This window comes from Fistularia commersonii, chromosome 5 (genome assembly GCF_037954325.1).
Source record: "Fistularia commersonii isolate RoL2024-O1a breed Wild chromosome 5, RoL_Fcom_v1.0, whole genome shotgun sequence".
Taxonomy (NCBI): Eukaryota; Metazoa; Chordata; class Actinopteri; order Syngnathiformes; family Fistulariidae; genus Fistularia; species Fistularia commersonii.
The window spans coordinates 7,284,221-7,306,254 of record NC_141288.1 but is presented as its reverse complement, the minus strand read 5'-3'; the positions used below and the strand labels follow the sequence as shown (position 1 = coordinate 7,306,254).

General features: G+C 40.8%; 1 protein-coding gene across 1 annotated transcript; it reads right to left on the bottom strand.

The window, feature by feature from the left end:
* Positions 1–1,059: 1,059 nt before the first annotated feature.
* Positions 1,060–21,611, bottom strand: etnk1 (ethanolamine kinase 1). The gene is made up of 8 exons (XM_086146667.1): positions 21,315–21,611; positions 19,812–20,071; positions 13,226–13,366; positions 12,213–12,355; positions 8,652–8,735; positions 8,374–8,534; positions 3,968–4,041; positions 1,060–2,313 (listed from the first exon to the last, which is right to left on the bottom strand). The coding sequence occupies exons 1-8, from the start codon at positions 21,522–21,524 to the stop codon at positions 2,241–2,243; spliced, it is 1,146 nt and encodes a 381-aa protein (XP_086002793.1). The 5' UTR covers positions 21,525–21,611; the 3' UTR covers positions 1,060–2,240.
* Positions 21,612–22,034: the final 423 nt, after the last annotated feature.

The following is a 22,034-nucleotide window of genomic DNA, read 5'->3' as shown; positions in this document are numbered from 1 at the left end:
AAAGGAAAGGTGCAGTGTTCAAAGGCTTTACTTTTGCATGTGGATTTAGTGAGGGAAACGCCAAGTATAGGTGCTGGCAAGAAGAGAGCAAACACCAGAAAAAGAGTAGTAATTAAGGTTATCTTTGTGTATCCTTTGTCTATCTTTTATGTAGTTTTGCTGCAAATAAACCCATAAAAAAAAGTTTCAAAAGAGTGCAGTATGTTTTGGGGGGCCGGAGAACGGATCAATGGGATTTAGATTTATTTCAATGGGAAAAATTGATTGTATTCTGTTAGTGAGATGAAGTGATGATGACTGTCCCCAGAGGTCAGAGAGGTGATGAAGTGATGGAAACATTTAGTATGTTTGGTTATAAATGCTGTATATATTACAGTCAGAGCCTGAACAGGAATTTCAAGCAAAAATTGAAAGACTATTAATATATTTGTCATAAAACCAATTATATTTGTTTTATTGTACATTTTTTTTAACAGCTGAAATAACAAAATACATAATAATAATGATAACATATGTAAAAAGGGCAACGACTTTCTTCAGTTTACAATAATGAAAGTAATTTGTAACCTCTTATCTTATATTTCTATCTTCTTAAATAGCTTAAAGACATTGTGCAAGCAGATATGATTGATGAAGTTTGTTTACTGTACATATGGACATACATTTTACTAGAAAAAGTTAAAATAACACCTTACTTTATAAAGTTGAGAACAGACATGCCTCTGAAATGGAGATGTTTCATGTTATAAACAGTATTGTGATAACAATTTAATTTATCCTGTATTAATCCCCATGGAGAAATTTGTTCTCTGCAATTAACCCACCATGAATGAACCATGAGCAGTAGGCTGCCATCGACCAGAGTCAGGGGAGTTGTTAGGGCTTCAGTGTCTTGCTCAACAACGTTCAGTTCCGAGCAAAGCGGATTGCTCTACCTTCTGCACCAATGTGACTCCGATGTGAATTGGTTTGCAATAAGAGAATGGATATGTGCTATATTCATCACGTGAAAAAAATACATATATTGAATATAGGTACAATAACACAGATTTTTGGTGCTTTCCTGTTTAATTGAGATTTATGTATCTTCAAGACCTCTATACCAAAACCAAACAGTGATGACCTTAGTCAGGGAGGATATGCTTCTTCCATGTAATGGCGTGTTTGTTTGCTTGAATCAACAGGACTATTAAAAAGCTACAGGGACATTTTCCAGTCAAATTACATTAAAGTATTAATGTTGAAAACATTGGCATGACAGATGTACATATGCAAAAGGGTACTAGTTCAGTTTCAAAGGCATATACAAACGATGGTTACACACAGCAGCCTTTTATTCCCAAACACCCAAAACATCTGGCTTTCATTAGTCTTTGAACGCAGATCTGAAATGATAAATCTAACAGTCAGCATTGTCACAGTACCTTGCAAAAGGTAATATGATCTGGGAGTGTCCAAAGTTGTTACTTTTAAACATTTTCTTATATTCCAGTTGCACAAGTCCCTCTAACACAGATGAGAAGACTAAGAGTTTGTCTTGTCCAGCATGAAATTGTGGCTAAAAGCCGATATCCGAAGTGAATAAGTGCCCAAGTAATTCTGATTAGTTTTGAAAGGTACATTTTGTAGCTAACAGATATGGGCATGGAATGTTCAAATTCCAGTGAGAATGGTCTTTTGGTTCTTTAGTATTTAGACAAAAGGCTAAGCCTCAAAACAAACATAAAACCTGATATACAAGTACTTTTAGTATTGAGGGGAATGGGCAAATTGAAAACTCAAGCAATTCCAACACAAGCCATCATTTACATCTTCGGTACCTTCAGTATAGTAAGCTAGAATATAGAAGTATTCACTGAACTTCTCAGCAACAGAGGCTATATTGCTACTATGGCACACTACCCATGTTAAAGGTTGGATGTGGATGAAAACTCATGTCACACGGCACCCAACATAGGGGTTTTTGCAACTGTAGCAGGTATCTAGCAGGTATTTTTGACAATAATGTTTGAATGATCATGGTAAAATGAACCATATGAAAAAATTGGGGTGCTGATCAAAACTGCAGTAAATTTAGAAAGTTGGGATCAATACACTTGGTAGATATGGACTGTAAGCTCTTAACAGAACAATCTCAGTCTGGCTCTTCCTTCCCAAGATCCTGCATACCTGTCATTATTAGAGGGAGAGACCAGGTTTGAAGGGGAAGGGTAGAAAGACAGGATGAAGTAGAGGGTCTTTTATTCTGGCAAGTTCAGCTCAGCCACCTCCAGTTTCATCTTGAAGTACTGATTGAAGCGCACAACTGCATAGCTGGAAGGAGTGACACAAAGAAGGTATAACAGCTTCAGAAATTATCATACAAAATGGCATCAACAGTATCTATTTAGGGTCTGATTGTATAAACTATTCTGAGTTCTTTGCCTCTTGTTCTTAAACAATATAATTTAATTATAATACAACCCCATTTCCAAAAAGATGAGACTTAAAAATGTAAATAAAACAGAATGCATGATTCGTAAAACAAATTAACCCATATTTTATCCCCAATATGATGTAAACGACATATCAGATGTTGAAACAGACATTTTATAGTTTTTGGAATTTCAATGCACCATCACATTTCAAAAAAGATGACAAAAAAGTTGGAACAAAGGCAACAAAAGGGTGGAAAAGTAAATAGAACAAATCAAAAACAACTGGAGGAGCATTTGACAACTAGTTCAGTAAGTTGATAACAGGTTAATACCATGAATGGGCAATAGCACTAAGGGCATTTCAAAGAGGCTTAATGTAAAGGTGGGTAGAGGTTCACCTATTTGCAGAAAACTGCACTTAAAAATTGTTCAAAAATCTCAGAAAAATTAACAGTAGACTTGGTGTCAGATTTTCAAGATCCATCCATCAACACTGTATAATAACAAAAGAATCAGAGAATCAGGAGACATCTCTGCCAAAAGGGACAAAGACAAAGGCCCAAACTAGTTGCTTGTGATCTTCAGGACCTGAGGTGGCACTGCATTGAAAACAGGCATGATTCTCTTCTGGACTTCACCGCAAAGGCTCAGGAACACTTTCAGAAATCACTGTCTGAGAACATAGTTCACTGTGCAATCGACAAATGTTAATTGATGATGCATTATGCAGAAAATAAGTCAAATTTTAATACGATCCAGAAAAACTGTGGTCTTTTCTGGGCAACATTAAAATTGGTCTGAAGCAAAACAAAACTGTTCTGGGGTTGGATGAATCAAAATTAGAAATTCTTTTATGGAGCCATGGACATCGTGTTCTGCAGCCTCAGGGGGGAGAGGGACTGTCCAGCTTGTGATCATCTGACAGTTCAAGAGGCTACATCTCTAATGACATGGGGTCCATTAGTGCCTTTGGTGTGGGCAACTTACACATCTGGAGAGGCACAATCAATACTGAAAAGTACAGATTTTAGAGCTCTTATCTAGACAATGTCTCTTTCAATTAAGCCAGCTAAAGACATACTGCTTCCATCACAACAATACAGTTTGGCATAAGAAGGGTCTGCCGACAGTCCAAAACTTTCACAATCAGAAAAAGTATATTTGGAACATTATGAAATGAGAACCAGGCAACAAGTCCAAGGACTGCTGAGCAGCTAGAATCTTATGCAAGACATGAATGGGATAACATTCCTCTCCTAAAACACCAGCTACTCACTTACTAGATGTTTACACAGTTGAAATAAGACATTGTTGTTAGACAACACCATGTTCCAACTTTTTGGAGATGTTTTGCTGCCATGAAATTTAAAATTACACATTCTGTGAATGTATCTTGTTTTGTAAAGTGTACTTTGGATTCTTGAAATGAACCTAAAATAATACACATTATTAAAGAAAACAATACTACTACCACATATCAATATGAATTATGGTTATTATTATGATCATATATGTATGGCTCTCTTGTTTGAATTTAGGTGGAAACTTACCCTAAAAAATCAAAGTCAATGGTTGAGTACTTGGCTTGAATCAGAGCCCACAGAGCCCAGAAGAAATGAGAAGCCTTGATGAGGAGGAAGAAGAAAAAATAAATACGTTAACCTCTATAAAATCAAATTAAATATAGTTTTTAATTACTCGAGCACTCCACTTGTACAAAACCAGCAAAGGCCCGATCACTACAACAACCAACAGCTCCTAGAGAAACTCCATTAATTCTAAAACCTTTTCAGCATACTGCCGTCTTTTATTCTTGACAGTTAACCATGCAGAGACATTCTGAGAAGTCAATGAGTCTGACAAAGGTTCCCAGTTGTCAAAATGAGCATTTTCCTTATGTTGGAAAAAATGAGCAGAAAATTTTCTGCCCTGGAGCAAGTACCACAAGTTTTAGCCCACATTCCTATGTCCTGTGTTTAGCCCAGATCACATGGGAATTCATGTTTGCTTAGACAACACCTGGCAGAAGGCCTGGAAAATAATCTTGGAGTAAGATGCTGGCCTCTGTGTTCTTCACAAGCTGCTTGTTTAAGAGCAGGGGAGACCACTCCATTCGACACATGTGCCATACTAACTCATTTTAATTTGTGAATGTAAGTCCTGATGAATTCTTTAGATTAGAGTCTGATATATTCGCCCCCGGAGGTTCACTGAGTTGCTGGTGTTAAAGAAACAAAGTTAGAACTCGCCTTCGTCTCCACAACCATTCCTTCTCACACCACATTGGTGACCCCATTCTGGACATGTCTGACTTGGACCGAGTGTGTGACCACACTTCAGCTACGTCGCCCAAACTCCCACAGTCGACGGCTCTCGCTGTGGCTGTGGCTTTGGCTTTGGCGCTCCCAGAGCTCTGGCAGAGTGACCTGGTTCCCTGTTCCCTGCACGTTGAGGCGTTTTTCCGCCTGTGTGAAATTGTATCGGACAATGCCAGGGTCTTCCTCATTGTCACTGCACTGAATCAGCAATCCACAAGGTGAGTTTTGCAGTTGCTGTGTAACCCACCGCATCACTGTAAATACGGTGCCCTCAAACTGCTTCTGCTCCAAAGGTATAGTCTGTCTGTCGTGGAGTGGATGGACAGACTCCTATCCTTGTTAAGTTTGGGTGACGGGACCACCATGGACTTAATGGACAACATGCTGTTGTTGCATGGATCGGATGACGGAGATTTCCTTTTCCCGTACATCATCCTGCGTCAGCTTCCGCCTCCAGTGCGCACGGTCTTGACTAATGCCTGGGGTCTGGCTAGCGGTGACTGCCAGGGTCTGGTTGAGGAAGCAAACCGCGTCCTGCTAGCTTCCAGACGGCTGCCAGGGAACCAGGCGGTGCCAGGGAACATGGATCCAGCTGCAGTGGCTAGAGTGACCGTGCGGAGGAGATGTGGGACCGGCCTCTGTTTTTTCCACTAGTGGTTCGGCTGCAGGGTGCTGCACTGTCCCACCGTGCTCCTTCAAGAGGCCGAGGAGATCCCAGGCCTGCACTCAAGTGGCAGCTGTAGATTCCGGCGGAAACATAGAGTTCCCCATTCCACATGGTGTCTAAGGGCGACGGGTCATGGTGCCCTTGCGGCAACTTTCACAGGTTAAACAACGTCACTGCGAATGACAGCTACCTCATTTCTCGCATTCAGGATTTCTCCATGCAACTGTGGGGCGCCACCATCTTTTCCTAGGTGGACCTGCGGTGCGATTATCACCAGGTGCCCTTGAGTGCAAAAGATGCCTTTTGGGCTATTTGAGTTTTTGCAGATGCCTTTTGGCATGTGCAAACTAAGCCGCTCGAACCTTCCAGAGGCCCATGGACTCAGTACTGAACAACCTTGCATTTGTGTTTGTCTATCTAGCCAGCCCATCCGCTGATGAGCACCTAGAGCACCTGACACAGGTTTTCAGTCATTTAGACGACCGTGGCCTCATTGTCAATCCATTGCCAAGAGCCAGTTTGGACTGCAGGTGATTGACTTCTTGGGACACTGCATTTTACCACAAGGCATAGTCCTGTTGCCTTCAAAAGTGCAAGCAATAGCTGATTTTCCTCGCCCAGCCTCGGTCAAGGTGCTGCATGAGTTCTTGAGTATGGTAAATTTTTACAACCGTTTCCTCCCTCATGCTGCCCACCTCCTGCAGCCGCATTACGGGGCTTTGCAGTACAGACAGGCAAAGGACACGGTTGACTGGATGCTGAAATGGGCTCAGACATTTGACGGGGCTAAGCGCACCCTGGCTGACGCAGCCCTTCTTGCCCACCCGGCACCCGGGACTTCCATAGCATTGACGACTGATGCATTTGACATTGCCATTTGGGCTGTGGTAGAACAACAGGGGGGCAATTCATTGCAACCCCTTGCATTATTTAGCCACATGCTGCAGGATACCAAGAGGAAGTACAGTGTTTTGACAGGGAGTTTGGTAGCGATGCATCATTTCCGGTTCCTGCTGGAAGGCTGCTCCTTCATGACTCACATAGATCACAAGCGACTGACTTTTGCCATGTCCAAAATGACCGAGCCGTGGTCCGCTCGCCTGCAGCGCCACCTTTCAGCCATTTCAGAGTTCACGATGGACATTCAGCATGTGGCTGGAAGTCCAACCCTGTTGCTGATTGCCTGATGCGTGTGCTTGTGTACCTCAGGACAGGACAACACCAACGCATCGCCTGCCAAGCTGGTTCTTAGCCAGCCGCTCAGGGTCCCGGGAGAGTATTGCCTGAGTGTTCTCCTCCCCCTCCCCGTACGACCACAATTCCTGTTGGGGCCCATGGCCCTTGGTTTCCAGGCCCCATTCACCACGGTTTCCTGCAATCTTTTTGTACCTTTGGGGCTCATGTCGGCCCAGTTTGTGTTTGTGCAACATGATGCTCACTGTTTGCCATTTCGGCCCCGTAAAATGGGTCGTTTCCAGTTCTTCAGACAGGCCCCCTCACACCACAATATAATCAAATATGCCCTGTACAATGGCATTGGTTGGCTGGGAAGCTGTGCTCCTTGTCATGTGATTGTGACCATTTTGAATATACAGCCATATCTTGAATCTCTTCTCTTCATCAAGTTCCCTTGTTGTCAACCACTGCACTGATTATCAGTCACTTAATAATTGAGCGTTTGTGGCAGACACTAGAGGCAGTACCTCTCACTTTACAGCACTTTTAGCCGGAGGTAGGCTTACGTCCCAAGGATTTTTGGTACAAGATGTTCCTTTGCACAAATATTGTTCTGAAGGTCAATATTGTCATTATTGGGGGCCAGGATGTCAGCTGAAGAGCACCTGACACCAGTTTTCTGTCAAGTGAACGAACACTGCCTGAGATTCAACCCAGCCAAGTGTCGGTTTGGACTGCTGGTGATAAACTTTTTGCTGTAAAGCTCAGTCCCATTGCTTTCTAAGGTACAAGCAGTGGCAGAATTTCCCTGCTCAGCCGCTGTCAAGACATTGCAGGAGTTTTTGAGCATGGTAAATTTTTATAAGCGTTTCCTCCTTCATGGAGCCTACCTCCTTCAATCACATTAAAGGGCACTGCAGTAGAAGAAGACAAACAATCCTGGACTCCCAAAGATGTCCAGGCCTTTGATGGGGCTAAGCACGCCTTGGCTAGCACAGCCTTAGTTAGCCATCCCGCAACCATGGCATCCACAGGTTTAACCACCAACACATCTATCATAGCTATCGGGGGGATGGATGTACAGCGGCTGCGAATACAGGGCAACCACTCGCATTGTTTAGCTGCAAGTTGCTAGCACAAGTACAGTGTTTTTGATAGGGAATTGCTGGCCCTGCACCTTGCAACCGGTCATTTCTGGTTTCTGCTGGAAGGTACTGCTCACCTACACCCCCCCTTCCCCACAATTGCCCATTTCAGGTTCTCAAGACAAGCCCTATGTGTTTGGTCTTGGATTTGGGAAGCAGATCACATTGGATAGAAACTAGCGCACAGTGTGACGGGTGAAGTTGTGTGAGAGGAAACTGGAGAACTCTGAGGAAACCCATGCAGACACAAGAACATGCAAACTCAGCACATACAGGCCCCCCCTATTGGAACTGAGCAACAGATCTTGCTGTGAGGCAATCTCTGTGCCCCAAATTATAATAACTACAACAATAATAATAACTACATCTAGCAATAAAGCTATTCCATTAAATTGCTCTATAAACAAGAAATCAGAGTGAACAAAATTAGATTAAAAAGGAAAAAAATACATTTGTCTGTTCTGTCTATCTTGCAGTCAGGTACATAGTTGGGCTATGGTTTGCCGAACTTAATCTCAGTTATTCAGAATCAGTTGCATAAATATAAAACTGATAATTTACACACTTCACAGCACAAACATGCCTAGAACACAAACAATGTAGGTATTATTGGCTATGGGAGATAACTGAGAAAGAATGCACAGACTTACGAGGGAAAATCGGTTGACTTGAAAATAAAGAATCTTCACTTCCCTCTCAGTCACCTCACTGCCCTGGCCTTTGAGCTCCTTATAAGCTTCCAGGTATAATCGCAGCCACTGCAACTGAAATTCCCGCTCCGGATAGCGACTGTAATCCACTTCATCAAGGCCTTGAAAATGTCAATTACATTAAACAAATACATTAATGATTATATATATATATATACTGTATTTGAATCCAATTTTACATACATGTTTGGGTTTGTCAAGAAATGCATTATACGCACCAGCAAACTCATTGAAATGGTTTCCAATATCATAGGCTTGATAATTGTACCCAGCGTACTCATAGTCAATGAACTTTACATTTCCTGGAAAGAGAAGCAATGTTGTTTTGGAATACATACATGTAGCAGATACATAATGATTTTGGTGTGTATTTCCTTTGACAATTTGGAATACTGATGCTTTTTATCCTCATTACGGTAACTGGAGTGACTTGGTAGAGACCAGTTCTGGGAACAAAGAGTAAGAGTTTGCATTTTAAGGTTTGGAAACACAGAATTAAGAATCTAAAAGATGGATATTTCCTGCAAATGCAAGAAAGTACATACAATAACATTTTGCTCAGATTAAGAGAAGCTGGAGTCAAGCTATATTTACTGACTTTGCCTTAGAAATTACAATTCATACAAGATTAAACTACCGGGATACGTAGCAGAAAAACAAATTTTGAAAGCCTGTTGCAGCCCATGCAGCACAACCAAAATTATGAAGGAAGAACAAACATGGCTGAAATAAGTTGCACAGAAATAAAAAGTGGAAATGAAAAAGAAGCTGACATTTTCAGGGAAGAACTGATATGGTCTACTGAGAAGCAAAATGGCCTCGAAAGGCAATCATACAGCAACGCACTACTGTATACAGACAGGCCATCATTATGTACAATACAATTCTGTCAGTTGGTGCCACATCTTGAGACATACAAACTCTGCACATTTTAAAAATGTAGACCAACAGGGCAACATTGTGCCCTTACCCTGCAACCAAAATCAAGCAAGAGGAAATATATTATGCAAAACTTCAATTTTTTTCCTGATTGATTTTCATGAATTTGACAAGACATTTAATGATCATGGCACTGGCCGAATTGCATCTTTTAAGTAACTCAAAAGAGAACAAAAAAAAACTATGACATCATCTTCAGATCAGCAAAAGCAGATGTAAATTGATAAATGGCTAATTTTCCTTGGGAAATGGTACAATGATATTTAAATTGGAACTGTTTTTAAGTAGGTCTTTTACTCTAAAAGCTGCTTTGTTGATATAAGATCGGGTAATGTTTTAAATCCATGGATAAAAACAACTGAAATGACATAACTAAAATATTATAGTGCATCCATCTTAAGGAGATTTTGGGTTCAAATTGCTATTATACATCTTCATTTTTGTTAGACATTATGGTACAGAAAAGGTTAAGAAATGGTTGCTGTCCGATTGCATTTGCAGGCCATTTCAATGAGAAAATATGTCATATCATGTATAGTATAATCATACTGTATATTCAGGATAACAAAAACTTTGAGTTATGAGATGATTGGTCTCAAAATACAAACTCTTGCTTTATCAAGCCCAGTTGTTTTGCTGAACAATGGTAGTGCTTTTTCAATTGTGGACAATAAGAAAAAATATTAGAATGTGTCTTTTGGGGCCTTCACTCATTTCTTTCACCAACAATATGGAACATTCGTTTTTGATGTAGTGCTGGACTACAGATAAAGACACTTTGAGGTGGGTTACCAGCCGGCGTGTGGGTCCTAGCGGGACACAACTGAACATCTCCAGGCATTGGCTATAGCCCCCCCTGTGCAGCAGATGAAAAGGTTGGGGCAAACATCTTTCACACATGCTCACTCTCTCACTAACATATTGGTCTTTTTATCCATTCTTGGTCTTAGTTACCATGCTGAACATCAGACATTGCTGCAAAACTTGGATTCCTTCTTTTATTTCTCTTCCAAAACCAAAACCAAAACCTACTCCCCCTGCTCACAACACTCCCTCCATTTCTCACAATCTCATTGGTCTACTGCTATTGCAATTTCAAGAAAACTTTTAGTGTGCAAATGACAGAATCTTGAGAGATATGCTGATGGCTACTGAGCTGCACATTCTGCCTTTTTTGGTCCTTGCAACTAAATGAAATACAAAGAGGGTAGATTTCAGGAGGAAATAGCTAGAATTATGTTATACTATCCAGTGATTTTAAATACTTAAGCTTTTTTAATTTGTCTTTGAATTTGCCTCATGGTTAGACTGATACAGGAAGTGTTCAGAGCCAATAATGGATCTCAACGCAAGGACTGTGTTCTGAACCAGTGTTCTAAAACTTGAAACACAATTCCGCTTGTCTGCAAAGATGAATTCCTCATCCTCTTACGCATTAAAAAAATATGAGCTTTGACACTACCTTCACAATATGAAATTGTTATAATATTAACATTACCCAGACTTGTACAGGAATTGTAGAGATTTCCATTCTGATTGTTGTGCCAAACTTGTCATTCCTTAGTTAGTCAGCCTTTGTTAAATTAAATTGAATCTGATTAAATTGAATTCAATTTGAAATCTGACTCTGGAAGTGTAAAATGTGATACTATGTAGCTCAACATATCCAAAAATCCCCCTCTCTGATATTATAGAATCACAATTGAACATTTGTGCAGAATTTTGTTTAAGCTTGTCGAACTGTGGGTACCAATTAGAAAATCAAACATTTGGATTTATATTTAACACACTCAGAGGGCATTCAGACTAACTAATGAAAAGGATTAAAACATTTGTACTATGACAAGTCTTGCAACAAGATGTCTGAGGGACAACTTGTAGCCGAGTAGTATTGGACTCATCCTGATTAGATTGAGTAGAGAGAAGACTACACAGGGGCCTCAGAGCTAACCGCATATGCGGTTTGTCACCCTCCATTGCCTCCCCAGAACCTGGTGGGGCAGGGTAGCAACAGCCTCATCTGTCATTCCTAAGGGAGAAAAGCTAAAAACAAGGAGCTGTGAGAAGGGCCCCACCATTCATAAGAAACCGACTAGGGGGTTGACAGCTGTTAAACATCCTCGACATCACCTCCCACAGACATAACCTCTAAAGTAGTGTCTTTACTCCTCCTTTCTCACTCAATTATCCCACCTTTCCAGTCTTCAAAAGTACAGAACAGATGATCGTACCAAAACATAGATTTTGTAGAACTAAAGTTGATGTGCATTTTATAGAACTAAAGTTGATATGCATAACTAAGTAAACTTTCTTTTCTTGTTTTTTGCAGCTGAAATTTGAAATTTCTTTACTATATTATAATTTAGAACATCAAAAAACATAAGAGACTAGGGGATTAAATCCAATTGAGAAAAAGCATAAATTTCAAACCTAAACTGAACTCTTGACATACCTGTCTAGCTCTTTAAAAAGATGCAGCATGACACGAAAAATATGACCCATTTTAATATAAATCCTAAAACAATTGCAATATTTATTGTATAAATACAAATATGTCTATATAAACCCTTGATAACAAAACCTAAACTAGCCACCCTGCCATATTTGGATTCTATTTGCCTGATAACAAATGATCTCAACTTCATACCAAACACCTCTGTATTCTGTATAAATCTTGCTTTATGCTTGCAGCCCATTGAAACAGTTGGCAATGATTGAAGCATGTGGTAAGAGTTTACAGAAGTTAATCCAACCTAAGTGAAAAGACCAATGAAGTTCACTCTCAAATACAATTTCATAACATTATTACGTCTCATCATGCTTATATGGTCAGTTCTCACCTGATTCCTGATTATAGATGATGTTTTTACAGAGTAGGTCATTGTGGCAAAGAACTACTGGGGACCCCAGCACTGACAATCTTTGCTGAAGGTATATCAGCTCTTCACGGAGGCAGCCAATACTTGGCACTTCCATTTTGAACCTAGGGGTTGAAATTGCAAGATGTCATATTGCCAACAGGTGATACTTTAAATTGTTTTTCTTCCCCTCAGTGAGTAAAACAAATCAAATCCACAAACCTGTTATCAACAGGAAATAGAGACACTGAGGGGAAAAATGTATCAGAATTTAAAGTAAACTTGGTTTTCATGTTCCTGAGTTATGATTGTTCATTTCTATTTCCAACTCACCAAAAGTTTGAATAATCCATATATCTGAGGAATTACTTCTGTGCCATTGGACCTTTTCCTGCAATGTCATCTAAGAAGCCTCCACAGAAAATAACTCTATAAAGTCCTTGTTGTTGCTTCATTTAGGGTGTCTCCATCAAGATAGAGTTAACACCAATCAATAAAAATTAAGTGCCAAAGTAACTACCCAATAAATATATATAAACATAATATAAAATCAGAAGAATATTCACTTATACATGTTTAATAATATGTTCTCTCAAGAAGAGTCTGAAGGATAATTTACTTGAGAATATGTCACTGACATGCTATCAATCTGTCTACCAGCAAATAGTGTTTCCCTTCAGAAATTAAGGGAAAGGGAGGAGGTAGTTCCACACGTGAAAGTTATGGAAATATTTTGGACATGCATATAGTTTGATAATTTTTCAAATCAAGTAGCAGAAGGATGATAGGACAACTTCAGAAAACACTGGGTGAAATCAGTGGTAAAATGGCAAAAGATTTTTTAAAAGTCATTAATGTCCAAACCTAAAGCCAATGTTGAAGTCCCAAATATTTATGAAGATAATCAATGACCAAATATCTAAGGCAACTTTTACAGTTGTGTGCTTGGTCAGTTTCTTTTCTATGTACAACTATTTTCCAACCAAAAGCCTCACCTCGTATTCTGCTCTGGATCGTTGAGGTACTTTGGTATGAGAGAAAAGTACTTGCCCATTTTCAGCCATAGGCCAGACTGGGGCACCCAACCATTGTGAGCATGGATGGCATGGTACTTTGCCATCTGCTTGGCTATAAGACTGTGAGGGGGAAAGGTTAAACAGCTTTAAATCAGGTCATTCTGGTTACACAACACAAGACCTTCCCTTTGAGGCTCATGATTGTTGAATATACTGTATATTTCATAAATATTTGAAAGATGTTTTTAAATGTCTTTGTTACATTGCTTTAATTCAAATATATGAGTAATGTGTGTGTGTGTGTGTATACACACACATAAATACAGGCATATACACACATATATACATACAATATGTATATATTTGTGTATATACATACATACATATACACATACATATATACATACATATATATATGCACACAAATCCACACTTTAGTCTTGTACACAAATACATACATATACATATATGTAAGTATATACACATATAAGTATATATATATATATACATATATTAATCACACACACACACACACACACACACACACACACACACACACACACACACACACACACACACACACACAGACATCCATCTATACGAACAAACTGAGGTCATTAGCTTTCTTAAAGACAGCTGTGTACCCCACAACATGTCAAAAATGTAGCAGCCAACTAGAGTAGAACCAAAGACCTGTCAAAAGACAAGAGACAAAATTGTTGACCTTCCAAAAGCTGGAAAGGATTACAAAGCAATTTCCAAGCAGCTTGGTAGAAAGGGAACAAATGTTGGAACCATTATCAGAAAACGGGAGGCAGGAATGATGACTGTCAATGTCCCTCGGACTGGGGCCCCGTGGAAAATCTTTCCTTGTGGGGTATCAATGATGCTAAAAAAAAAAGGTAAGGAATAAGCCCAGAACTACACGGGGGGAGCTGGTAGATGACCTTAAGACAGATGGAACCACCATTTCCAAGGCTACTATCAGTAATATGGGTACATTATATATATATATATATATATATATATATATATGTATATGTATGTATGTCCGTATATATATATATATATATATATATATATATATATATATATATATATATATACACACACACACACATATATACATATATATACATATATACACACAAATATATATACATACTTATGTACATATATGTAATTATAAAAACAGACACACACACACATACATATATATATAAACATACACATATTTATATATATATATATATATATATATATATATATATATATATATATACACAAATATACATATATACATACACATTGATCTTCTCCTTTCGGCTTTTCCCTTCTTGGCGAATCGACCTTCTCCATCTAATCCTATCTCTGTATCCTCCTCTCTCACACCAATTAACTTCATATCCTCTGTCATTACGTCCAAAAATGTTCCCTTTAGTCTTCCTCTAGATCTCCTGCCTAGCAGCTCCAATTCAAGCATCTGTCTACCAATACAATCACTATCCCTCCTCTGTACATGACTGAACCATCTCAGTCTGGCTTCCCTGACCTTCTCTCCAAAACATCTAATATGTGCTCGTCCTCTAATAGACTCAATCCTGATGCTATCCATCCTGGTCATTCCGAAAAAGATCATTAGCATCTTCATCTCTGCGACCTCTAGCTCTGCCTCCTGTCTTTTCGTCATTGTAACTGTTTACAGCATCTCTGGTCTCACCACTGTCTTGTACACCTTTCTTTAATTCCGGTGGTTGGATGGAGTGGTTGTCAGCGGGGGGTGGGGGGGATTGTGTTAGTGTGAGTGTTATGCGAGGGGATGGAGTGTGTGAGCTTGCGGGGGGGTTCTTTTACAGCTCTTGGATAGCTGATTTTCAGCCCAGATGTGTGGGTTTTGACTGTCCTGTAACACTTTCCTGATGGGAGTGGCACAAGCAGACTGTTGGCTAGGTAGAAGGAATCTGTTGCAATGCTCCTGGTCTTCTTTTGCTTCCGGGCATCATAGATAAGGCCCAGATCCGGGAGAAGGCAGCCCACAATGCCTTGTACTGTTCTCACCACCCAGGCAAGCTCCTTTCTGTCTCGTGCCGTGTAACCACCATACCATACTATAGCGCTGAGACAGAGGATGTTTTCTATTGTTGATCTGTAGAAATTAGTGAGAAGCTGAGAGGACAGCCCAGCTTGTTTCAGCTTCCTGAGGAAGAAACTTTGTAACTGGGCTCTCTTTACCAGGTGTGAGGTGTTAGCGGCCCAGGTCAAGTCGGATGAGATGTGGATGCCAAGGAACCTGAAGCTGTCAACGCGCTCCACACTTATGTGGAGGGGAGCATGTGCCATTCTCCCGGACCTTCGATAACCCACAACGATGTTGTGTGTGTGTGTGTACGGGCTGCAGAATGACTTAATAAATGTGCTCTTTACTGGTTCAACGCTAAACAACAAAATACAACAAAGATGGGGTAAGCCAGATGCTGTATGATTTAAGTCATGTGTTTTATAAACACATGTCAAGTCTGCATGTCCGCTGTAAGTCACTTTGGATAAAAGCGTCTGCCAAATGACTGTATTCTATTGTATTCTATTCTATTATTCTTAATGCATGGTAATTGCAAGTGGAGATATTCATACTACCAAAAATTTGACACCTCTTGTTAAGACCGTATTACTTCAAATATAATTTTAAATCATTTGACAAAAAGGTCAAATTTTCCTATTTTGCATATAAAAATAACATTTTTGCACTTCTTTTGTACAAGCTGCAAAATTCTTCAAGTATCCCTTCAGGGGTCACCAGAGCCAATCAACTTCCTCCATGGAAGCCTGTTCTATGTGTTCTCCTCTCTCCCACCAACTACCGTGATTTCGTCTTTTATTGCATCCATACATCTCCACTTTAGTCTTGGTCTCCTGCCTGGCAGTTCTAACTTACCTAAAAATCCTCCTACCAAAATACCCACTATCCCTCCTATGTATATGTCCAAACCATCTCAGTGTGGTGTCTCTGACCTTATCTCCAAAACATCTTGACATGTGCTGTCCCTCTGATGGGGTCATTTCTCAGCCTATTCATCTTAGTCACTCCCAAAAAGAACACTTTTGTCTTGATTAATGAAGTAAATGACCTTAATAAATAAAGCAATAGTGTAGATAAAGATCATAAATCCAAAATCATCAGGCTTCCAATCTAATGCAGCCTCAGGGCGGCACTGGCCCGTGCCTCTCCAAGCCTGCCTTGGGAGGGTACGGAGCAGTGTCTCCCTGTGCCGGTCCCAAGCCCGGATAAATGCAGAGGGTTGCGTCAGGAAGGGCATCCGGCGTAAAACTTTTGCCAAAACCAAATATGCGAGTCAACCAAAACTATACCATACCGGATCGGTCGCGGACCGGGTTAACAACGACCGCCATTGGTACTGATGACCTACAGGGTACTAACTGAAATTGGGCTACTGTGGGTCGAAGAACAAGAACAAGAAGAAGAGGAGGAGGGTGTGTTCGGAAGCAGAGAGAGAGGAGGAAAGGAAAGAGTCTGGGACTGAGAGTAGGGACTTTGAATGTTGGGACTATGACAGGAAAAGGTAGAGAGTTGGTGGACATGATGCAGAGAAGGAAGGTGGATATACTGTGTGTCCAGGAGACCAGGTGGAAAGGTAGTAAGGTTAGAAGCTTAGAAGCAGGCTTTAAATTGTACTATTATGGTACTGACAAGAAGAGAAATGGAGTAGGAGTTATCTTGAAGGAGGAGTTTGTTAGGAACATCCTAGAGGTGAAAAGAATGTCAGATAGAATTATGAGCCTGAAACTGGAAATCGAAGGTGTGATGCTCAATGTTGTTAGCGGCTATGCCCCGCAGGTGGGATGTGAATCTGAAGAGAAGGAGAAGTTCTGGAATGAGTTAGATGAAGTGATGCAGAATATTCCCAGAAATGAGAGAGTGGTCATTGGTGCAGACTTCAATGGACATGTCGGTGAAGGCAATAGAGGGGATGAAGAAGTGATGGGAAGATTTGGTATCCAGGATAGGAATGCAGAGGGACAGATGGTGGTAGATTTTGCAAAAAGGATGGAAATGGCTGTGGTGAACACCTTTTTCCAGAAAAAACAGGAACATAGGGTAACTTATAAGAGCGGAGGTAGGAGCATGCAGGTAGACTACATCTTGTATAGACGAGGTAACCTGAAAGAGATCAGTGACTGCAAAGTAGTTGTGGGTGAGAGTGTAGCCAGACAGCATAGGATGGTGGTTTGTAGGATGACTCTGGTGACAAGGAAGATGAAGAGGACAAAGGCAGCGCAGAGGACAAAATGGTGGAAGCTGAAAAGGGAGGAGTGTTGCATGGTTTTCAGGGAGGAGTTGAGAAAGGGTCTGGGTGGTCAGGGAGAGCTTCCAGATGATTGGACAACTACAGCTAGTGTTATCAGGGAGACAGGTAGAAGAGTACTTGGTGTGTCATCTGGGAGGAAAGTAGATAAGGAGACTTGGTGGTGGAATGAGGAAGTGCAGGAGTTTATACAGAGAAAGCGGTTAGCGAAGAAGAAGTGGGATACTGAGAGGACTGAAGAGAACAGACAGGAGTTCAGGGAGGTGCGGCGAAAGGTAAAGATAGAGGTAGCAAAGGCAAAACAAAGGGCTTATGATGACTTGTATGCTCGGTTGGACAGTAAGGAGGGTGAGAATGATCTATACAGGTTGGCGAAACAGAGAGATAAAGATGGAAAGGATGTACAACAGGTCCGGGTGATAAAGGACAGAGAGGGAAATGTATTGACAGATGCTAGAAGAGTGATGGGAAGATGGAAAGAGTACTTTGAAGAACTGATGAATGTGGAAAATGAAAGAGAGGCAAGGGTAGAAGAGGGGACTATTGTAGACCACAAAGTAGCAAAAATTAGTAAAAGTGAAGTGAGGAAGGCATTGAAGAGGATGAAGAGTGGAAAAGCAGTTGGTCCTGATGATATACCTGTGGAGGTGTGGAAGTGTCTAGGAGAGGCAGCGGTAGATTTTCTGACTAGATTATTCAACAGGATCTTAGAGAGTGAGAAGATGCCTGAAGAATGGAGACAAAGTGTGATGGTGCCTATTTTTAAGAATAAAGGGGATGTGCAGAATTGTGGCAACTACAGAGGGATAAAGTTGATGAGCCATACAATGAAGTTATGGGAAAGAGTAGTGGAAACTAGACTGAGAGCAGAAGTCAGCATTTGTGAACAGCAGTATGGCTTCATACCTAGGAAGAGTACTACAGATGCAGTATTTGCGTTGAGAATGCTAATAGAAAAGTACAGAGAAGGCCAGAGGGAGTTGCATTGCGTTTTTGTAGACCTAGAAAAAGCATATGACAGGGTGCCAAGAGAGGAGCTCTGGTATTGTATGAGGAAGTCTGGAGTGGCAGAGAAGTATGTTAGACTGGTGCAGGACATGTATGCTAGCTGTGAGACACTGGTACGGTGTGCTGTAGGGCTAACAGAGAAGTTCAAGGCGGAGGTGGGACTCCATCAGGGATCAGCTCTGAGCCCCTTCTTGTTCGCAATGGTGATGGACAGGCTGACAGATGAGGTTAGACAGGAATCCCCATGGACCATGATGTTTGCAGATGACATTGTGATCTGTAGTGAGAGCAGACAACAGGTAGAGGAAAATCTAGAGAGGTGGAGGTATGCTCTGGAAAGGAGAAGAATGAAAGTTAGTCGCAGCAAGACAGAATATATGTGTGTGAACGAGAGGAACTCGGGTGGAGCGGTGAGGCTACAGGGAATGGAGACCAAGAAGCTGGAGGATTTCAGGTACTTAGGGTCAACAGTCCAGAGCAACGGAGAGTGCTGAAAAGAGGTGAAGTGACGGGTCCAAGCAGGTTGGAATGGGTGGAGAAAAGTGTCAGGGGTACTATGTGATCGAAGACTATCGGCCAGAATAAAAGGAAAGGTGTACAAGACAGTGGTGAGACCAGCGATGATGTATGGACTAGAAACTGTTACAATGACCAAAAGACAGCAGGCAGAACTAGAGGTTGCAGAGATGAAGATGTTGAGGTTCTCTTTGGGAGTGACCAGGATGGATAGAATCAGGAATTAATCTATCAGAGGGACGGCACATGTCCGATGTTTTGGAGAGAAGGTCAGAGAAGCCAGACTGAGATGGTTCGGTCATGTACAGAGAAGAGATAGTGAATATATTGGTAGACGGATGCTGGAATTGGAGCTGCGAGGCAAGAGGTCTCGAGGAAGACCAAAGAGAAGATTTATGGACGTAGTGAGAGAGGATATGAAGGTAGCTGGTGTGAGAGAGGAAGATACAGAGAATAGGGTTAGATGGAGAAAGTTGACTCGCTGTGGCGACCCCTAACGGGAAAAGCCAAAAGAAGAAGAAGAAGAAGAAGATCAGGCTTCCAATCTCATTGTGTCCTGCAATGTCAATAAAGGCTATGCTGATTCAATCCATTCTGATTAAATAACAAAGAAATGTAATACTGCACAATTAAATGGGAAAACAATTACATTGTTAGACCTTTTGCTTACATAATGAGATGAAAAAGCTTCAGGGACTTAAAAATAAAAGCATTCTTACCTGAACATAGGTTGAATGCGAATGTGCTCAGGTTCCAGGGCATTTCCTTGAAGATATTCATAACATAGGCCATTGTTGAAGGTGCAGTAAAGTCGTGGGGCACAGCGGTGTGCATGAAGTACTCTAAAGCTTTTCACCTCATTTTCCCGGTCAACCAACAGTTCTGTTTTATTGCCGTAAATACGAACAAGAACTACATCTTGCTTAACCATACCCACATAGCAGCCAAGCAGCTTATTGGTGATACCATCTGTGAAAAACTGCAGAGACAATTGAGAGATGGAGAAGTGGTCAATTATAACAAAAAGTATATTAAATCCTGTTTTCCAAGTCAAGCCAAAGACACCATCTTATGGTGCTGTCAAAGCACCATAACATGGTGTCTTGCTGTCAAAATGCTGCCAAAGCACCATGAGAGTCAGACAAAAAAGCATTTTTGATAACAAAAGGCCTGCATGGGTTAGGAGCAGAACCACCCATTTTAAATAACATGTTTCTGATTTACTTCAAGATGAACAGTCTCTGTTGTGAAGCATTTAAAAGTACGAGTTACATGGTACTTAAATTACAGTCTTAACGGTTTATTTTATCAGCAGTTAATCAAGAATGGTATGTGAGGACTGCCCATCGATGAATTTAGGAAAGGGTGTGAGACCAAGGAGCGAATCCCAGCCTTCCTGTTTCACAAATGCAGACACACACCATTGTGTAACTGGAGAAAACTCCGTCAATCTGCCTGACATTATTGTGAGGAATCCATGTTTTGACTTTTCCAGAGATAAGGAATTTTAGTTCGGTGGTTTTCCTTCTTCATTTTATTTAAAACCCGGTTCTAGGAGGGACATTTCTGCCAAAACATACCCTAAAGTCTATTCATGTTAATAGTTAAGAAATTTGCGACTATGGGAAAATATCTTATTTACTCTTATTAATACAGTCCAGACAGAACGTCAGGATCATTTGTGGTCAGATGTCAGACACCGCCCCAGGCGATTCATGCTCTACATACAGTACTCGGACAATTACATAATTGGAAATGTGTGACTAGCCAACGGTTAGCATCCCCTTAATCAAGCAAGTGAAGTGAGAGGTTTAAGTAATTAAAGGGAAGAAATGGAATGCGTGTCAGAATTTGTACCGGCGCCAAAGAAGGAAAGAAACTACCACTGTGTGATAATAATATTAGACTCATGCAAATTGTAACCCTAAGACAGTGCCGCTAACCCTTTTTCAACCACAACGTGACGAGGATATTTATTAGTGGCCTATTTTTGGAAATAATAGGAATAAGTATGCGTTTAAATATGCTCTTCGGTTTTGGTGTCATGTGTTTGTCTTTTATTCGGAAAATCCATAAAGTTACAACAATATTAACTCATAAAATTAGACCAGGGCGAAATACTTTTACAGTTAGAAAACAAGCTAGGGCTGTACACTGTAAGAAACTTACAGTGAGACAGGGTATTCTTGGCAAACAGAAGCAAAATTTGAAGAAAATGGCACCTTCATTTTGACTTCGGCAGGTCTCCAACTTGGTCTAAGCGCCTTGATCAGCTTCAGTGCACCGGATCTGTAGTCATTCTCGTCAACGAACACGTCCATTTTAGGCACAGCGGGAGCCTCCTCTGGTATATGAATGAAGTTGGCCATGATTCTTTTTTTCTGTCTGTCGTAAGACTCGAGGACGTACTTAAACGCGGAACGACAAAACATTCAACGTTCACGGAGTGCCACTCGAAGCGTACTTTACGTTCCTAGAGTACAGGAAGTGCTGCAACTAGATGTTGCCAGATAAGGATGGCAGCCTCTCGCCCAATCACTACTTAAAACCAACTCATCGCAATAAAAACCCGTCCAATCACATCCTGTCAGGAACCTGGATACAAACATTACATGCGCAACAGGAAATACGCGATCACCCTGAGAAACTTTTTAGAGTTCAAGAAGTGACGTAACGCCCTACCGCGACAATTTGTATTCCTGACCAAAAATACAATGACACACCAACCACAATTACCCCCACTGTCACTCCAGGGAATATCAATTCTGGACAAAAAATGTAGCGACTCTTATTTGAAAATGTTTTACAGAAAATGTATTCCCTGGACGTCAAAACAAAAATAATAAATTTGATAAGAAATCGACTGACACAAACAAACACCACCAATTTAATGCTAGACACACACTGATATCATATTGCACCCTAAATTTATGTGTCACAAT